The sequence below is a fragment of the Lupinus angustifolius genome, chromosome LG02 (assembly GCF_001865875.1).
Source record: "Lupinus angustifolius cultivar Tanjil chromosome LG02, LupAngTanjil_v1.0, whole genome shotgun sequence".
Classification (NCBI taxonomy): Eukaryota; Viridiplantae; Streptophyta; class Magnoliopsida; order Fabales; family Fabaceae; genus Lupinus; species Lupinus angustifolius.
Window position 1 is genome coordinate 6,564,383 of NC_032010.1, and position 16,015 is coordinate 6,580,397.

General features: G+C 28.3%; 1 protein-coding gene and 1 long non-coding RNA gene across 2 annotated transcripts; one reads left to right on the forward strand and one right to left on the reverse strand.

Moving 5' to 3' along the window:
• LOC109334697 (probable mitochondrial adenine nucleotide transporter BTL1) lies at positions 730–4,460 on the reverse strand. Its single transcript, XM_019570603.1, has 6 exons — positions 4,337–4,460; positions 4,116–4,232; positions 3,921–4,015; positions 3,405–3,738; positions 2,929–3,166; positions 730–1,340 (listed from the first exon to the last, which is right to left on the reverse strand). The coding sequence occupies exons 1-6, from the start codon at positions 4,385–4,387 to the stop codon at positions 1,087–1,089; spliced, it is 1,089 nt and encodes a 362-aa protein (XP_019426148.1). The 5' UTR covers positions 4,388–4,460; the 3' UTR covers positions 730–1,086.
• LOC109334706 lies at positions 1,347–1,618 on the forward strand. Its single transcript, XR_002106135.1, has 2 exons — positions 1,347–1,471; positions 1,524–1,618. It is a non-coding gene; the product is annotated as an uncharacterized LOC109334706 (long non-coding RNA).

Sequence of the window (16,015 nt, forward strand, 5' to 3'; positions counted from 1 at the left end):
GCATAAAACTCTTACCATATCAATATATAAATATTAAATTCTAAAAAATAAGTTATATTAATGGGCTATGAGGTTATGAATTTATATTTATAAGATATTAGTTGTAGTTTATGACTTATACAAAATCAGTTGAGTCATTTTGTAATTATCAATTAATATATAATTGTAGTCTTCATATTAGCTACATATCTATATATCTTCAAGGGTATGTTCTAGTGCACAAATCGATGAAGTGTACAAATACATTTCATAATATTTTGGTGAATAACCACTTAATAAGTTCTTAATTTATGTTCTAACTAATTTCTTTAATTTATGAGTAAGAAATTAATCTCTTTTAAAATAAATGATTATCTATTTTAATAAATATCAGTTCCAACTGCTTCTTGTTTACTGTGTTATTACATAGAACCAATGAAGATCCCAGCTAACAGCTGCTTCTTTATTCTGATGTCGGGGCACAGAGAAGGGTAAGAACATGCAAAACCTTATATAATATTATAAAAAATTAAACACTTCGAATCATCAACTAAGTAGTCTAACATAAGTAGTCTAACATTTGTTATAGAGATAAGCATCACTAATATTATAATTATCTACACAAATTTATATATGATTTGAGTGCCTCGAATAAATAATTTTTTTTCCAACACCAGATACTGCACTATCTATTGCAGTTTAATAGATTGATCATGAACTTAAACTTGACACAGGAGGCAGTAAGGGATATAAACTTTTTCAATACGAAAAATGTATTATCTTTGAACTCATAGTTATAAAAAACTTCCTAGTGATAATGATGTATTTATAAGGGAACTAAAAATTATGCTCAAAGGATACAATTTGATCACATTTAAACTTGTGATTGTAAGAAACAAGAAATAAATGAATCTTCCGCAACTTCGTTCTTGTTTGAATCAAAACTCGAAAACTTAATAGCTAGGCTACCTGGTTAGCAGAAGTGACTATTCCAAACAAGCTAGCCAACTGTTATTAAGCTATCCAAAATTTTAACCAATCCAAAAAGAAAAAAGATAATGGTTAACTAGCATAACTGGTGGAGCTAAAAATCTCAACCCTATGAGGCTATAAGGAGTGACCCTTATTGACAAGCAGTATGTCCTTCCATGCTTCATAAAACATCCAGGTAATGCCAGAGGATGGCATGACCTTTAAACAGCTTGCACCCCATCCTCTGTAGAGACCCTTCAGACCTTCATCTCGAATGACTTCTGCAAGTGCTGCTGCCATGTTTGGTGGGCATTTACCTTGCAAAGCTCCCACCATCAACCGCTTTCTGGCCACCTCCAACGGGAAGCTGATTGTGCTGGCTGAAAAACCTGGGTTTGCATAAGAAGTCAGTAAGCACAAATCATTTATGTTACCAAGTATAGAAGTTCGGGCTTCACCCAGGGTAGATGTATGTTTTGAATTAGCCACATTAACTGATGAAGTAAATCTCCTAAACCACGTTGATGCTTTTGGTCAAAAAATTGTGAACAAAGAAATAATTAACACCACAGAAGTTGATGCGAAAATGGAAATTACATTGCACTTTATTAATTTCAACTCTTTCTCGGTAAGTTTTTTTGTTTTGTTTTTTACGTAGTAATAATTGGACAAAAGTGCTAGCTTCAAAGAGAGAGCAAATAGATCTAAAAATCATAAATCTAAAGCTCTAAAACAGCTCTAGATAAACAAAGAGAGTTCAGTTAGCAACAATAATGTCACTGCCAAATGCAGTTGCTGCAGTTACTGCCTTGAACGAAGCAGACGAACCAACTGCAGTGAGCAAACGACGAAGAAGAAAAGTCGCAGACGAAGAAGAATGAACAAAGATGAAGTCGCAGATGAAGACAACAATCAAGAGAGAGCGAGCAAGAAGACAAAGATGAGAGAGAGGTTCGATTCTCCTAGCAAACGAAGAAGACAACAATATCTTTGAGGTAGGGTTCCCAATTTTTGGGTAAACCCCAAAATTGGGCTTAAAAAACTCAAAACCCGAAATTAAAACCTGAAACCTGCAAAAACAATCTACAGAAGCCCATTAGCAGTGCCATGTCTGCCTTTTTCCGCCATAGCGGTTCTAAAGCACCAAATGATGGACATCGCCATTTAAAGGGTCTGTCACAATAGCGAATAGTGTTTGGCCCAGAACCGCCACCGCTTTCCGCCATGGCCGCAATTCGATAACTGGTGATGGTGCGTGACTGGGTCACATGACAGCAGTGTGCATGGGTTGATAGCTGGACGGCGGTTGGTTGGCATGTTGGAGTTTTCCGGCATCATATGAGTGTAGATTCCAGATCACTTCTCGTTGTTTTCACAACCAGATCTATAACATTGCAGATCACTTCATAGGACGGTGACAGTTCAGTGTAGGTGGAGGTGGTGGCGTGGTGGTTGGGGAAATGGTAGAAGGACATAATAGGAACTATCTATTTTGTTCCATATAATCTAAACCGTACATTCATTTTTTGTTATATTTATTTAAATTAATGGCTCATGCCATCTGTTGCATCACTATTCTGTTTAAGAATGAAGCTTTGAAGAACTAGTCATCTATCAATTACTAGCTTTCTTATGTCCTAAACACTTAGGCTGTTAGGTGAAAACTTGAGAATGGCTCTATATCTAACATGTTCCATCATGCAAGAGCCATTTGGGCTTGAAGCATGGTTCAATATCTATCTTGGATTGAGATTTAACTTTTATGTTGAAGAATGAGGGTAGCAAAAATAAAGCTTCTAACCACTTGGTCATAGAAGCTTTGACACCTAAACAACATTTCTAGAAGTGCTTTTAGATAAATCTCATTAATGATTTTGTATCTAACACTGTCATTTGCTTAATGGAACAGTCATGTGTGAGAATACACAGAGAAACATAAAGAATTGAAGTCACAACAAGTAGTAGAGAATTTCTTACCTGCTAAAGCTCCAAGCAAAAGCATCTCCGGACGATTTAAAGACTTTTTATTTCTGGTCTGGCAGTAAGATCTCTTTATTGTATCATACATGAAATAATAGCATGTACTATATGGAAGCATACCAGCTAGGGTAGGTAAGATACCAGCATAAAAAGCACCCATACCACCATCTTTATACATATTTCTAACTGCAATTCCCAAATTAGGGTAGGCTTCAGGACTTATAGTCAACCGGTCCTGTAATAACAAATCAGAAGACATCCGTGATTGAAGACAATATAAAAGGCAGGAAAGCAAAGCTTTGAAATTTTCTTGTGTTGGCTATTACTAACTCAACAGTACAACAAAGTAAGCGAGGTATTCATAGCTGCAACATCACAGATTTCTGATATATATTGATGTCTAAGTACAACATAAATGTAGTAAATTCAAATCAATAGTGATAGGTTTATGAAATACTCCGATAATAAGATACCTTCAGAACTTCCAGGGGATGGCACACAAGTGTGCTAGCAACTCCTGCAGCTGCCCCAGCCACAGCCACCGGTGAGATCCAAGATAAAGATAAGCTTAAATTGATGGATCCTATCTGCAACTTAGGGCATTCCTCCTGTTCCCATTTCTCTTGCACCGATGTCATTGCCCGTTTTACACACTCAAATGTACCGAACTCAATCGCCTGAGTTGGAACGATACGAATCATATTGATCATGTTTCCAGCCCACAACCCTTGCCATCCCTGCTGCTCTACAACCTGGACGAAACTGCCTGCAATATTTTTCGAGCCAATGCCAACTACCATCCTAGTCCTGCATCATAGTTAACAGATTATAATCGAGTACTCGTAACTAATCGCGTTTTAAATGTAAGTTGTGGTCTCACTTAAATTGACCTCATTCAGTTATTTATTTTAGATTATTATTATTATTAAAGATATAATTTAATGTGATATTATAAAAAATGGGAAAAACTGAAAAGAAGCATAAAGAACCTAATGGTTTCAAGAGGAGCAAGAACAGCTTTAGTCATAGCACCAGCAAGTGCGCCGCTAACAAACTCACCAACCTCTCTAGTCCCCAAAAAATCCTGAAATTAAATAAAATTATAACATAAAGTTTATTTATTAATTGTTGTGATTGATAGAGAAAGTAGAAGAAAGAGAGAAACAAAGGAGTGAGTGAATGACTCTGAAAGCGTGGGGGAGGTCAAATTTGAAATGAAATGGGGCAGGGGAAGAAGAGTCTTTCTGCAACTCAAACTCCACCATCTCCTTTGGAAGCATGGTCATGAAATTCTTATTATTCTGAAAATGTTATCAGTTAGTTAGAATACAATAGAAGAAGAGCAATAAAAATATGATATGGTATGTAGCAATATATAAACAAATAGGGAATTGAATTGACATGCCTGAGAATGAGAGTCAGAGAGGGAACAAGGACCTTTTGTTTTTGACGGCATGGTGCACCCAGATTTTTTCTGAGAGTTTCCAACGATTTTTTGTAAATATCTTTCTCTTTTTTCTTCTTTACTCACACATTTCTTCTAGTCTAGCCAAATAAATAGGTTCCTTTTTATCTTTGTTTCCTATTTGAATTGAGAAGTTGCGCCTCATTCCTGATTATCGACAAGGTGGGCTCGACACATTTATTTATTTAAGAAAAAGAATACACACGATGTTGCTCATCTCATTTCACTTTCATATTTATAGTTATATTTTTCTAGTTATGAATGATTAAATTTTAATTAAAATTTTAATTTTAATTTATTATAAATATTTTATTAGTTATATTTATATATATATATTAAGTTATACTGATTGCATTCAATCTCAATCATTCATTTTCTTAAATCCAACTGACCAAATGAGTGAAACTAAAGTTAATTTCTCTTTTTTTCTCTCATCATTTATTTTACTCACTCTTTTGATCTGTTAGATTTAAGAAAATGAATGGTTGAGATTGAGTGTAATTAGTTCAACTATATGTCAGATATGTAATTAAAGACCAATAAAATTGATTTGTCCATGAATTTTTTTAGAGTAAATTATATTAATATCTCATCGTGAAATTATATAAATCACTCTTTTATTTTTTATCTATACTATTAATAAAGGGAAAACACAAAATAACCACCCCATGGAGTAATTTGTGTTTTCCTATTTTGCCCTCAATATCTTTTTATTTCTACCAAAAAACCATATAATATTATTTTCTTATTTTATCTTTCTTATCTTCTTATTTCAAAAGTGTATTTAAAAAATTGAATATTAGACCAATTGAATAAATTCAACCGTAAATTTAGCGCAAAAAATTATATTTGAATTCATAAAATATAAACTATACATTACAAACGATAGAAAAACGGGTTGACAGGCACGACAGTGCATGTCAACACGCTAGTACCTATAAAAAAAATCCTAATTTTTATACATACATTACACTCACTACACATTTATGAGAAATAAGTGTGATTTTCTAAACAAAAAAATGTGATAAATATAATTAAATTGAACAAAATATAGTATATATGGAAATAAGTACAAATAGTATATGAGTCAATACATTTTCATTATTTGCTAATCGACAAATTGATTGTTATTTTTAACTAAACGAGTTGTCGTAAACAAGTATAGAAGATTGTCGAATCCACAATGACTTGCTTGATATTCTTTTAATTAGCAAATAATTAAACTGAGTTAAAAAAGGTTTTGATGTAATCAAAGTATTAAAATTACTAATATAAAAGTAAACGATTTAAAGATGTTAAGTTGATATATGAAGAATCTCTTATTAGATTTTACTCTTTGTCCTGTAGTATCCAATAATGACATTTATATATGATTATTCCTATGATTTCTCCACCACTAGTTATTATCTATTTATCAATTCCTTGAGTAAACAGATCAAATGACTAACTAAATTAATTCTCAATTCCTTCATAAATTAATCATCTAGTCAGAAGAATGTGAGTGTTAGAATGACTAGTTTATCCTATTCCTATGCATAAATATGTTACTAGTTCATATATTCTAGATCTAGTTTAAATATTGAAATTCTTATTACTCATCTTCAAACTTGATATCATGCATTGGGTGATCAAACCAAAACAAACATTAACAATAAGAATAGTGAAGCAAAAACAATGGAATAATATTAAACAATTAAATAGTCATATTAGACACATCGAGTTCAAATAATTACATCTAACCCCGTACAGAAACATTTAGCTACTCATTCCCATGAGAGCTATAACCATCTGGTTTGTTGACATTCTTCTTCTTTTCAAGCTTTGTAGAGTGATTGTTATCTCAATCCTAATATTAACTCGTACACTATTTGGATTTGTCTCTACAATATATCATATTTTGTTTAGTTTAATTAAAGTTATCATATTTTTTGTTTAAAAGGTCACACTTATTTCTCATGTAAGGGTAGTCAGTATAATGTATAAAAATCAGGAGTTTTTTGTATGTATAAAAAATAATAAGGTAATTTGTGTCATTTCACTAACACTCGGGAATGCTAGTGAAATTAATCATTTTTTTATATTTTCAAAATACAAATTAAAGATTTGAACCTTAACCTTATACTTATTTATAACATAATCAGTTATTAAATCATTTCAATAATTAAGTTATATATTACAAATAAAAATATTTATATTCATAAATCTATTATGTTTATTATAAAATATATAACTTAATTTATATATAGTTTAATTAGTAAATTATTAATTAAATTGGATATAATCATACTAGTAGTTTAACTGGTAAAAAATTAATAACAATGACTTTAGCACATGCTTGTTATTCTATATTTTGTTAATATCATATAAGTTAAACTTGTAATATATCAATACAATGACTTAATCAATGGTTTATTAATTAAATCACATATTTCTTAATAAATATTAATAAATTTATAAACAACAATATTATTTACAATATATAACTCAAATATTATAAATATATAATGGTTGATCATGTTATAAACAATTAAAATGTTTGTTGTTTAAATTTTTGATTTGTTGTTTTAAATGTATGATTTCTTATATGGAAAAACAATTTTGATAAATATGACATAATACAATTTGATATGTTCTTATTAATATTTTTCAATTTTTTAATGTTTTAATTGCAAATCCATATCAATATAGGGACCGATTTACTAGGTTTCCAATTGAACCGATTGATAGAATACATTATTAACAATTATGCTTCATACATTATATGTATTTTAAAATATCAATAGTTAAATAAAATCACTTTATTTTCCATTTTTGAAAAACGTAATAATGAGAATATAGAAATATTATTTCTAAATTTTCTATCAATTTATTATTGTAAAATTATTAATTTGGTCATTAATTTCACATATCATTAGCAAATTTATTCATAAACCAAGAAATAATAAAGTCTTCACACAAGTATATCTACATACATACATTTCAACAAAAGTGTTTCTCTTTCATTAAAATATTATTTTACTCTAAATAAATACATGGCTTATTGGTGGATTCAACTTATGTCAGATATGTAATTAAGTAGATAAAAAATGAAAAAAAAAACCAAAATTGATTTGTCCATGAATTTTTTATATTCTTTAAAATGGCAAATTAAAAATTTGAACCTCTAAACCCATACTTCCTTATAACATGATCAATTATCCAATCATTTCAATAATTAAGTTATATATTATAAATAAAAATATTTATATTCATAAATCTATTATATTTATTATAAAATATATAACTTAGCTTATATATAGTTTAATTAGTGAATCACTGATTAATCAAAATATCATCATACCAGTACTTTAACTCGTAAAAAATTAATAACAATGATTTTACTACTTGCTTGGAGTTCTATATATTATTGTTAATATTATATTAGTTAAACATGTAATATATCAATATAATGACTTAATCAATGATCTATTAATTAAATCACATATTTATTAATAATTATTAATAAATTAATAAAAAAATAATATTATTTACAATATATAACTTAAATGTTGATATATAAATTTTTGATGTGATATTTTGAAAGCATGATTTGATTGATTCTTATTGGTATATTACAATTTTTAATGTTTTAATTGCAAATTCATATTAATACGGGGACTGATTCACTAGGTTTCCAATTGAACTGTTCCATAGAATACATTATTAATTATTATGCTTTATACATTTTATGTATTTTAAAATAACAATAGTTAAATAAAAGCATTTTGTTTTCCACTTTTGGAAAAAGTAATAATGAGAATAGAGAACTATTATTTCTATATTTCTCATCAATTTAGTATTGTAAAATTATTAATTTGGTCATTAATTTTACATATTATTAGTAAATTTATTCATAAACCAAGAAATAATAAAGTTTTCATACGAACCATTTGATTGACAATATACAAAGTAATTGAAATTAATGCTAGGGACCAAATTAATATTTGAGCATTTTTATTTGTTTCTTTCAAAACCAAAATCACACCATATTTTGCAATCTTTCTATAAAACTTTGAAAATTATCATACTTCAAATAACATTGGGAGTACGAGTTAAGTTTGTGGGCCTTGGCCCCTCATATGTATTGGTTTGACATGACATGAAAATAATGCCTATTAATCTGTAATGTCCGAACATCATCCTTGTTTCACCAGCTGGCTTTTCCGGAGGGCATGGTGGGTCCTATGAGTATGTTGAAATACTACATTTATATTTTTTTATTATTTCTAAAAATAAATATTTTTTCAAGATTCTTTCTAATTATACTTCAATGCTAATTGTGTGCAAATTAAAAACCTTGATGTAAATATATAAGATTATTATTTTCAAATTACATTGTCGAATTTTAGCGAAATTACGTAAATCACATCTTTTTTTTACATATACACTAACCACCCTTATATTATGTACACATATTAGACTAGCTACTCATGTAGGGGAGATAGTATAATCTTTTAAACAGAAAATGGATGATAAATTTAATTACGTTAAACTCTCCCATTTTATTACTAAGCATAAAACTTCATCTCTCTTTTTCACTCATTCATTTCATTACTCTTATTTTCTTCAATCATTTTTCTCTCTTATTGGTTTGTATCATTCTTTCATTTCAATCTTTCTTATTTTAAAATGGTTTTATGCATGTAGATCCATTCACTGATTTTTTCATTGAAGATATTACATTAAAATCTCTTTTTTGTTTATTTTTAGATCTGATGTTATTGTTGGATAACTAGAGGAGTGAGATGTCTCTAATGACAAGAGCGTCGATGATAGTTCTATTCGATCTGCTATCTCTTATTGTTCGTTCACTCTTGAATCATCATTGTATGTTAGTTTTCTATATCTTTTTGCATCTCTTAATTTGTTTATAGAAGTTTCTATTCAAAATAATCATTATTGTAATGTTGAAAGTGACATAAACACTGACGAGATGGTAGAGAGGAAGAAAAAAGTAAATAATCTGTGACACTATGATATTTCGATCATTTCCCCTTAATTTTGTAAAGAAATTGTTGGTTAGAAGTTTTGCTACCTAATTTGGAGCAAGAAGTAGCACAATATTGATTCTATGTTTTTTATTTTCGTTGTGATTCATATATTTTGTTGTACAACATGAATTAACTATGCGAAGCATATTGAGATTGATTTTTTATTTATAGAAACTATAGAAGGTAATCCACAGTCATTCATTCTTCATCATACAAACAGATAAATAAAATGGAAACTCATGTTATGATTCATCAAATTGCACCCCCATTCACCAATAGGAATATGACTTTCCATTTGTTCCTTCCCTTTCTTATTCATTCATTGTATTTCATTCCATAATTAAATCTTAGGATTGTCATTTGTCGTCTTATAGTAATATTGATAATAATTTGATTGATTATGGACTTAAATGTTATGATTACATTTAAGTTAATATTTGAAATAATTTTGATAATAATTGTGTAAAGTAAGATCATATTTATGATAAAATTTTGATTTCATTCATTGCAATTTAAATATGAATAAATGGATAATAACTCAATTTGATTCTAAGAAATTTGCAAGTGATGATTAATCATCATCGAAGATTTGGAACAAATAGAAAAATAATTAAGATCATTTTGTGTTGAACAATGAAAGGTGACTTTATACCTGTTCCTTCCCTTTCTTATCCATTCATTGTATTTTATTCCATAAGTTAATCTTATGGTTTCCGTTTATCGTCTTATCTATACTACTTATAAAGCAAAAACATAAAATAACTAACTATTCATAGTGTAATTTATAGTTCCCTATTTTACCCTCACTATTTTCTATTTTCTACCAAAAAACTATATACACAATGTTCCCTTCATTCACATTATTACTTAGTTTTCAAAAACTATCATTTTTATTACTTTTTAATTTTAGAACAGTTTAAAACCTCCCATTTGAATTATTTTAAAAAAAAAATTGCACGTTAGTTACTTTTTCAAAAACTACCACATTCAAATAAATTGTTGCCTAAATTATATAATTTGAAACTATAACACATCTTTAGTTATTGTTCTTTCCACTACATTATTTTAGGATGATATTTCTAAAAAAGACAAAGCAATGCACCAAAGGTGCTGCAAAAATATAATGTTACCCACTACTATCATTTCCCATTTTTATTCTCCATTATCTTCCTCTTCCAATTTTAAGGTATTTCTTTTTTCTTTCAAAGAAGAGACTTAACAGTAACTGCATTTCATGGTAATATAATATATTCCATGAATGAATACAATAAATAAATGTTAGCCATTCTCTTTTATTTTGTACTTTATGTTAACTAGTGTGTACAGGCACTTCGTGCCTGCCGGCGAATATTGTGTGATACTATATATTCAATTTTTATATATTTCATTTTTTTTGAATTAGAATGTATTTGTTGTGTTCAGTGTACTTTATATTATATTTTTTGTGTTTACGATAATGTTTAATTTAATGTGAGATATGTGGTTTATTAATGTATTGGTGGTGATTGCTTAGGATTATATAGTTTTTGGTAAAAATTAAATAATGTGAAGGGCAAAATAGGAAATGAAAATTACACCATGATGAAAGTTATTTTAAGTTTTGACTTTATATATAGTATAGATGAAGTTATGTTTTTACATTGGTTAATTGTTAAAATGTGTTGTTCATTTAGGAAGTGGAGTTGTTGGAATAATACTCCTTGAATCAAAAGAGAAGGATGTTTCAATCAACACAGATGATGTATTGACATTCCACTTTGGTGTTGTAATTGGTGATATAACAAAGAAAATATTGAATTGGTTTTTTTGTTGTTGGGGCCACTTCAAAAGCTCACAAGTCCGATGAGTCAACTGACTTTTTTATAATTGGTTCTAATGGAATCTTTACTGATCCACGTTGATGCTAATTAGAACTTTGTAATCTTTACTAACTTAATTGATAATTAATTTATCTACATTTAAGAGTGATAAATTTTATAATTTCATCTTATCGAATGATATTTATTATTTTAGTTTTTAATATAACTCTTACATGCTTACTATTTAACTTTGCTTCTTCTATGCAAAGTAAAGATGACCATATTTGTATGTGGTAACCAAATAACATATGTGATTTGGAAAGATAATTGGTAATTTAACTTATTTGGAATATTTTTTGGGTACATAACTTATTTGAAATATGAGTTATCACCAAAAGATCATGTTATGAAAAATGTGATAAAAGTATACTAATCTCTTACAATTTACTCAATATTGTTTTTATAGATGGTTGTTTCCATATCAAACCATCCCAATTTACTCAATTTATTCATTCATATGTTTTACTATATTTGATGGATTTAAAAAATATACATAATCAATTGAAAGATAACTACTATCATGAAGTATATATAATTCTATATAGTAAGTTATAAAGTCAAACTATGTATATATTTGTTGGTACGGAAACAACCATTATTTGTAAGAGAAATAATATGAGCTCCTTTTAAATCTCATGTTTTAATTACTATTTTATGTTTCAATGAAATTTAAATTGTGCATGATTGTTAATTATTATATATATGGTTGGAAAACTAAAAGACTATGAGTTACTATTATAGACTACCAACCCTTCCTTTTTATATGTACCATTGATATGGGGTAAAGAGGAAATTGATTAAATATCTCATTAATGCATGATCAATGAGTGAGGATCAGTTAGATCAACTAATTTTGTTTCATATAATAACTTTTCTAAGTGAAATGAGATTGAAACTTTTTTAATTGATATATTTTAATTTATCTATACAATACTTAATTGATTAGGACCGTAAAAAAACATATAATTCTATACTAAATTATAAAACAGATTCAATAAGATCATTGTTTCATAGAGATTAATACTTCTATTAAACACATTCAATAAACCACATATCCGATTTAACCAGTTAGGTACAAATAAAATATATAATTCCACTATTGGTTCATTTAAGTCAGATTATTGTATTGATTGAATATAGATATCTAAGGTACATGTATAATTTCATAAAGGAAAATGACCTATAAAGATAATTGTAAGTGATTCAATTATTTGAATGTTCAATTTTTATATAATAGAATTGAATAATTACCTCAATCAAACATGTTCAACTCCAAATTATAATATCTAACATAAATTATTATATTTGATATTTATAGCATATAAATTATACATTATAAACAATAGGAAAACGGGTTGACAAGCACAAGAGTGTCTGTCAACATGCTAGTAGTAATAATGATAATAATTTGTTTGATTATGGACTTAAATGATATGATTATCTTTTAGTTAAAATGATTATATTTCAATTAATATTTGAAATAATTTTGATAATAATTGTGTAACGATACGTGAGCATTAAAGTAATGTTTATGAGCAAAATTTGATTTCATTTATTACAATTTAAATGTGAATAAATGGACAATAACTCAATTTGATTCTAAATTTTTTGCAAGTGAGGATTAATGCATCAATTAAGATTTGTAACAAATAAAAAAAATGATTGAGATCATTTTATGTTGAACAATAGGAAGGTGGTTTTACATGTGTTCCTTCCATTTCTTAATCATTTATTGTGTTTCATTCCATAATTTAATTTTATGATTTTCATTTGTCTTCTTATAGTAATAATGATAATAATTTGATTGATTATGAACTTAAATGATATGATTATCTTTCATTTAAATTTTGAAATAATTTTGTTAATAATTGTGTAATGATACGTGATTATTAAGGTAATATTTAATTATTTATTAGCAAAATTCATTTTCATTCATTGCAATTTAAATATGAATAAATGAACAATAACTTAGTTTGATTCTAAGAAAGTTGCAAGTAAGGATTAATACATTAGTTAAGATTTGGAACAAATAAAAAATATTTAGGATTATTTTGTTTATTTTTCTCACTTAAATGTGAAAATATGTTCACCTTAGTGGTGTCAAAATGGGCCAGCCCGCCAAACCCAAAAAATTTATAGGGCTTGTGTATCATTTTAGACATTTTTTATTGAATCCAAACTTTTTGACCCGACCTGGCCGAATTATATGAAAATCAAGCTTAGGACGAGCTTATCCGAGCGGGTTCGGGATATTCGCTTTTCCTTATTTTTTTAATATTTTTGGGAACTTTTGTTTTGGTAATAACCTTTAGGTGAAAATTATTTTACATAATTACTTATAATAAAAAATAGATAATAAATATTATATTTTGAACTTTGAATAGAAAAATAGAGTAATCTCTATAACATAAATATTTATAAAGTTAAACATTATATTATTTTTCTTATTTTGCATAATATCCTTTTAAGCCCAATAAAAATAATGTATCAAATCAAATTAGAAGACATTAAACCATATAGATTTCACTTTTTCTTTCTTAATTGTGTATCTAATTAGATATAACTTCTACAATAAAAACATAATAAAGAAAATAACTTTTGCAACAAAACTAAAGGATAACATAATTTTTCCCCATAGAGAACTCTACATAACCAAATTTAATATAATAGAGAGTGAGAGTCGAATAAAAATGAGATATTTAATAAATGAGTTATGTTAAAAATTATATATATAGACTTCACGTCTTAACTCAAAAATAAGACATTCGATCTATAAGTTTGGTTGTATTGGACATAGAAAATGTGTTAAAAAAATTATACATTAATATCAAATTATATATATATATATATATTAAATAGATTAAATAAATTAAAATTTAAATAATTTTTTAATATTATGCGGGCTGGCCCGTCACAACCCGCAGCGAGTTTGGGCTACAATTTGATATGCATAAATTGTATCCGACCTTTTTAGTCCGTCCCAATTTAGTCTAAACCCGATGTGGGCTTACCCAAACCCGTCCGGGTAGCTTGTTTTGACACCTCTAGTTCACCTGCATTTTTAACTATGTAAATGCACCGTTAACATGTGCATTCTTTCATTCCATAATTTAGTCTTATGTTTGCCATTTGTCCTCTTATACTAATATTGATAATAATTTAATTGATTAAGGACTTAAATGCTATGATTATATTTCAGTTAAAATTTAAAATAATTTGGATAATAATTGTATAAAGATTCATCAACATTAATGTCATATTTATGAACATAATTCGATTTCATTCATTCTTATTAACTCATCTTGTTAAAAAGGTAGAGACATGCATGAATCTTGATAAAACAAGAAAGAAAGAATGAGAAATCATTCATTGAATGATTATTGAATTGATTGGATGAATTGAATTGAGTTACAATGAAAATCTTTTTATAAAAGGAAGAAGAAAAACTAACTAACCTAACTAACATCTATTACTCTTAGAAACGAATAAATTATGCTAAAACTAACCCAACAATATATTTCAACAACCCCCTCAAGCTGGAGAGTGGAAATTCTGAACTCCCAACTTGGAATTGATTTGAAGAAATAACAACGTTTAACCTCCCAGGGTAGAAGCTATATCATCAAACATTTAACCATACATAGTAGAAGCTATATCTTTGCTTAATCACTATGGACAGAAGCTACCCATCCAATGCTTAACCATCCATGACAAAAGTTATATCTGAGTTTAACTATCATGGACATAAGCGAACTAACCATTTATGATGAAAGAGAGAGAACATATCAGAATATTGATCCTAATGAGATGCTTCAATGAGAGTATGAATGAAATTGATGTAATTGAGGGTAGAGATATCAAAGGTAATTTCACAAGAAGAAGTTGATCTTCCTTTTTGTCATCACCAAAATAGAATCTATTTCAGGAAGAGAAGGTTGCACTTCCGATATGGCCAATGAAGAAGTTAGCATCATGCTCCAACTATTGAAGATGTCACATCCTCTAAATAACGAAGAGCATTGTGAATTCCTCACTTCCCAAGCTACTTGCATGTTTGGATGTGAGAGAAGGTCAGAATCATTAGATACCCATGGGACTATCATAATAATGAAGATGGTTATAATACTCCACCTGTTCACACTACATATCAAAATGCTTCTAGACAGTTCTTTTCTTCTTGGCTCAAATAGATATATTCAAGAAGATACCAATCTTGGGAAGGAGATACTGAAGGAGATACCAATCTTGCACTTAGATACCTAATTGAATATATATGCCTTGACTTGGAAGCTCCCGTTGTTTGCAAATATTGTGGCATGCGTTATGTTCAGGATCATCACCATTAAGAATGTTGTCTACAATTATTCTGGTATGTATGGTGATCAGGAGTAGTTGCATGTAAAAGTGATTCTTGGTCTTCTTTGAATTATATATGGAACTTCACTCAGAGGGCACTATATTGAACTTCACTAATTGATTCTTTAATTATTTTAAAGAATTTGATGCAATGTTGCTATTCTCCAACCTATGGATGAATACATCCTTGACAAAAGAGAACCACCACAAGAATCAAGAAAGTAAAGAAACGTTGTTGGTGATTGTAGATCACTTGGTGATAAAACTTGAATGACATAGTTGGATATATGTGGGTCTTTGAACTGGTAGGCATATAATGAAAGTAACCTGCTCCTTGTAAAAACTGGATGATGAAAGAAAGATTGGCTAGATAA

Coding starts and splice junctions, on each gene's coding strand:
- LOC109334697 (XM_019570603.1), bottom strand. CDS start 4,387: ATGCCGTCAAAAACAAAAGGTCCTTGTTCCCTCTCTGACTCTCATTCT. Junction 4,016..4,115: donor ACCTCCCCCACGCTTTCAGA/GTCATTCACTCA, acceptor ATTTAATTTCAG/GATTTTTTGGGGACTAGAGA. Junction 3,167..3,404: donor ATCCCCTGGAAGTTCTGAAG/GTATCTTATTAT, acceptor TTGTTATTACAG/GACCGGTTGACTATAAGTCC.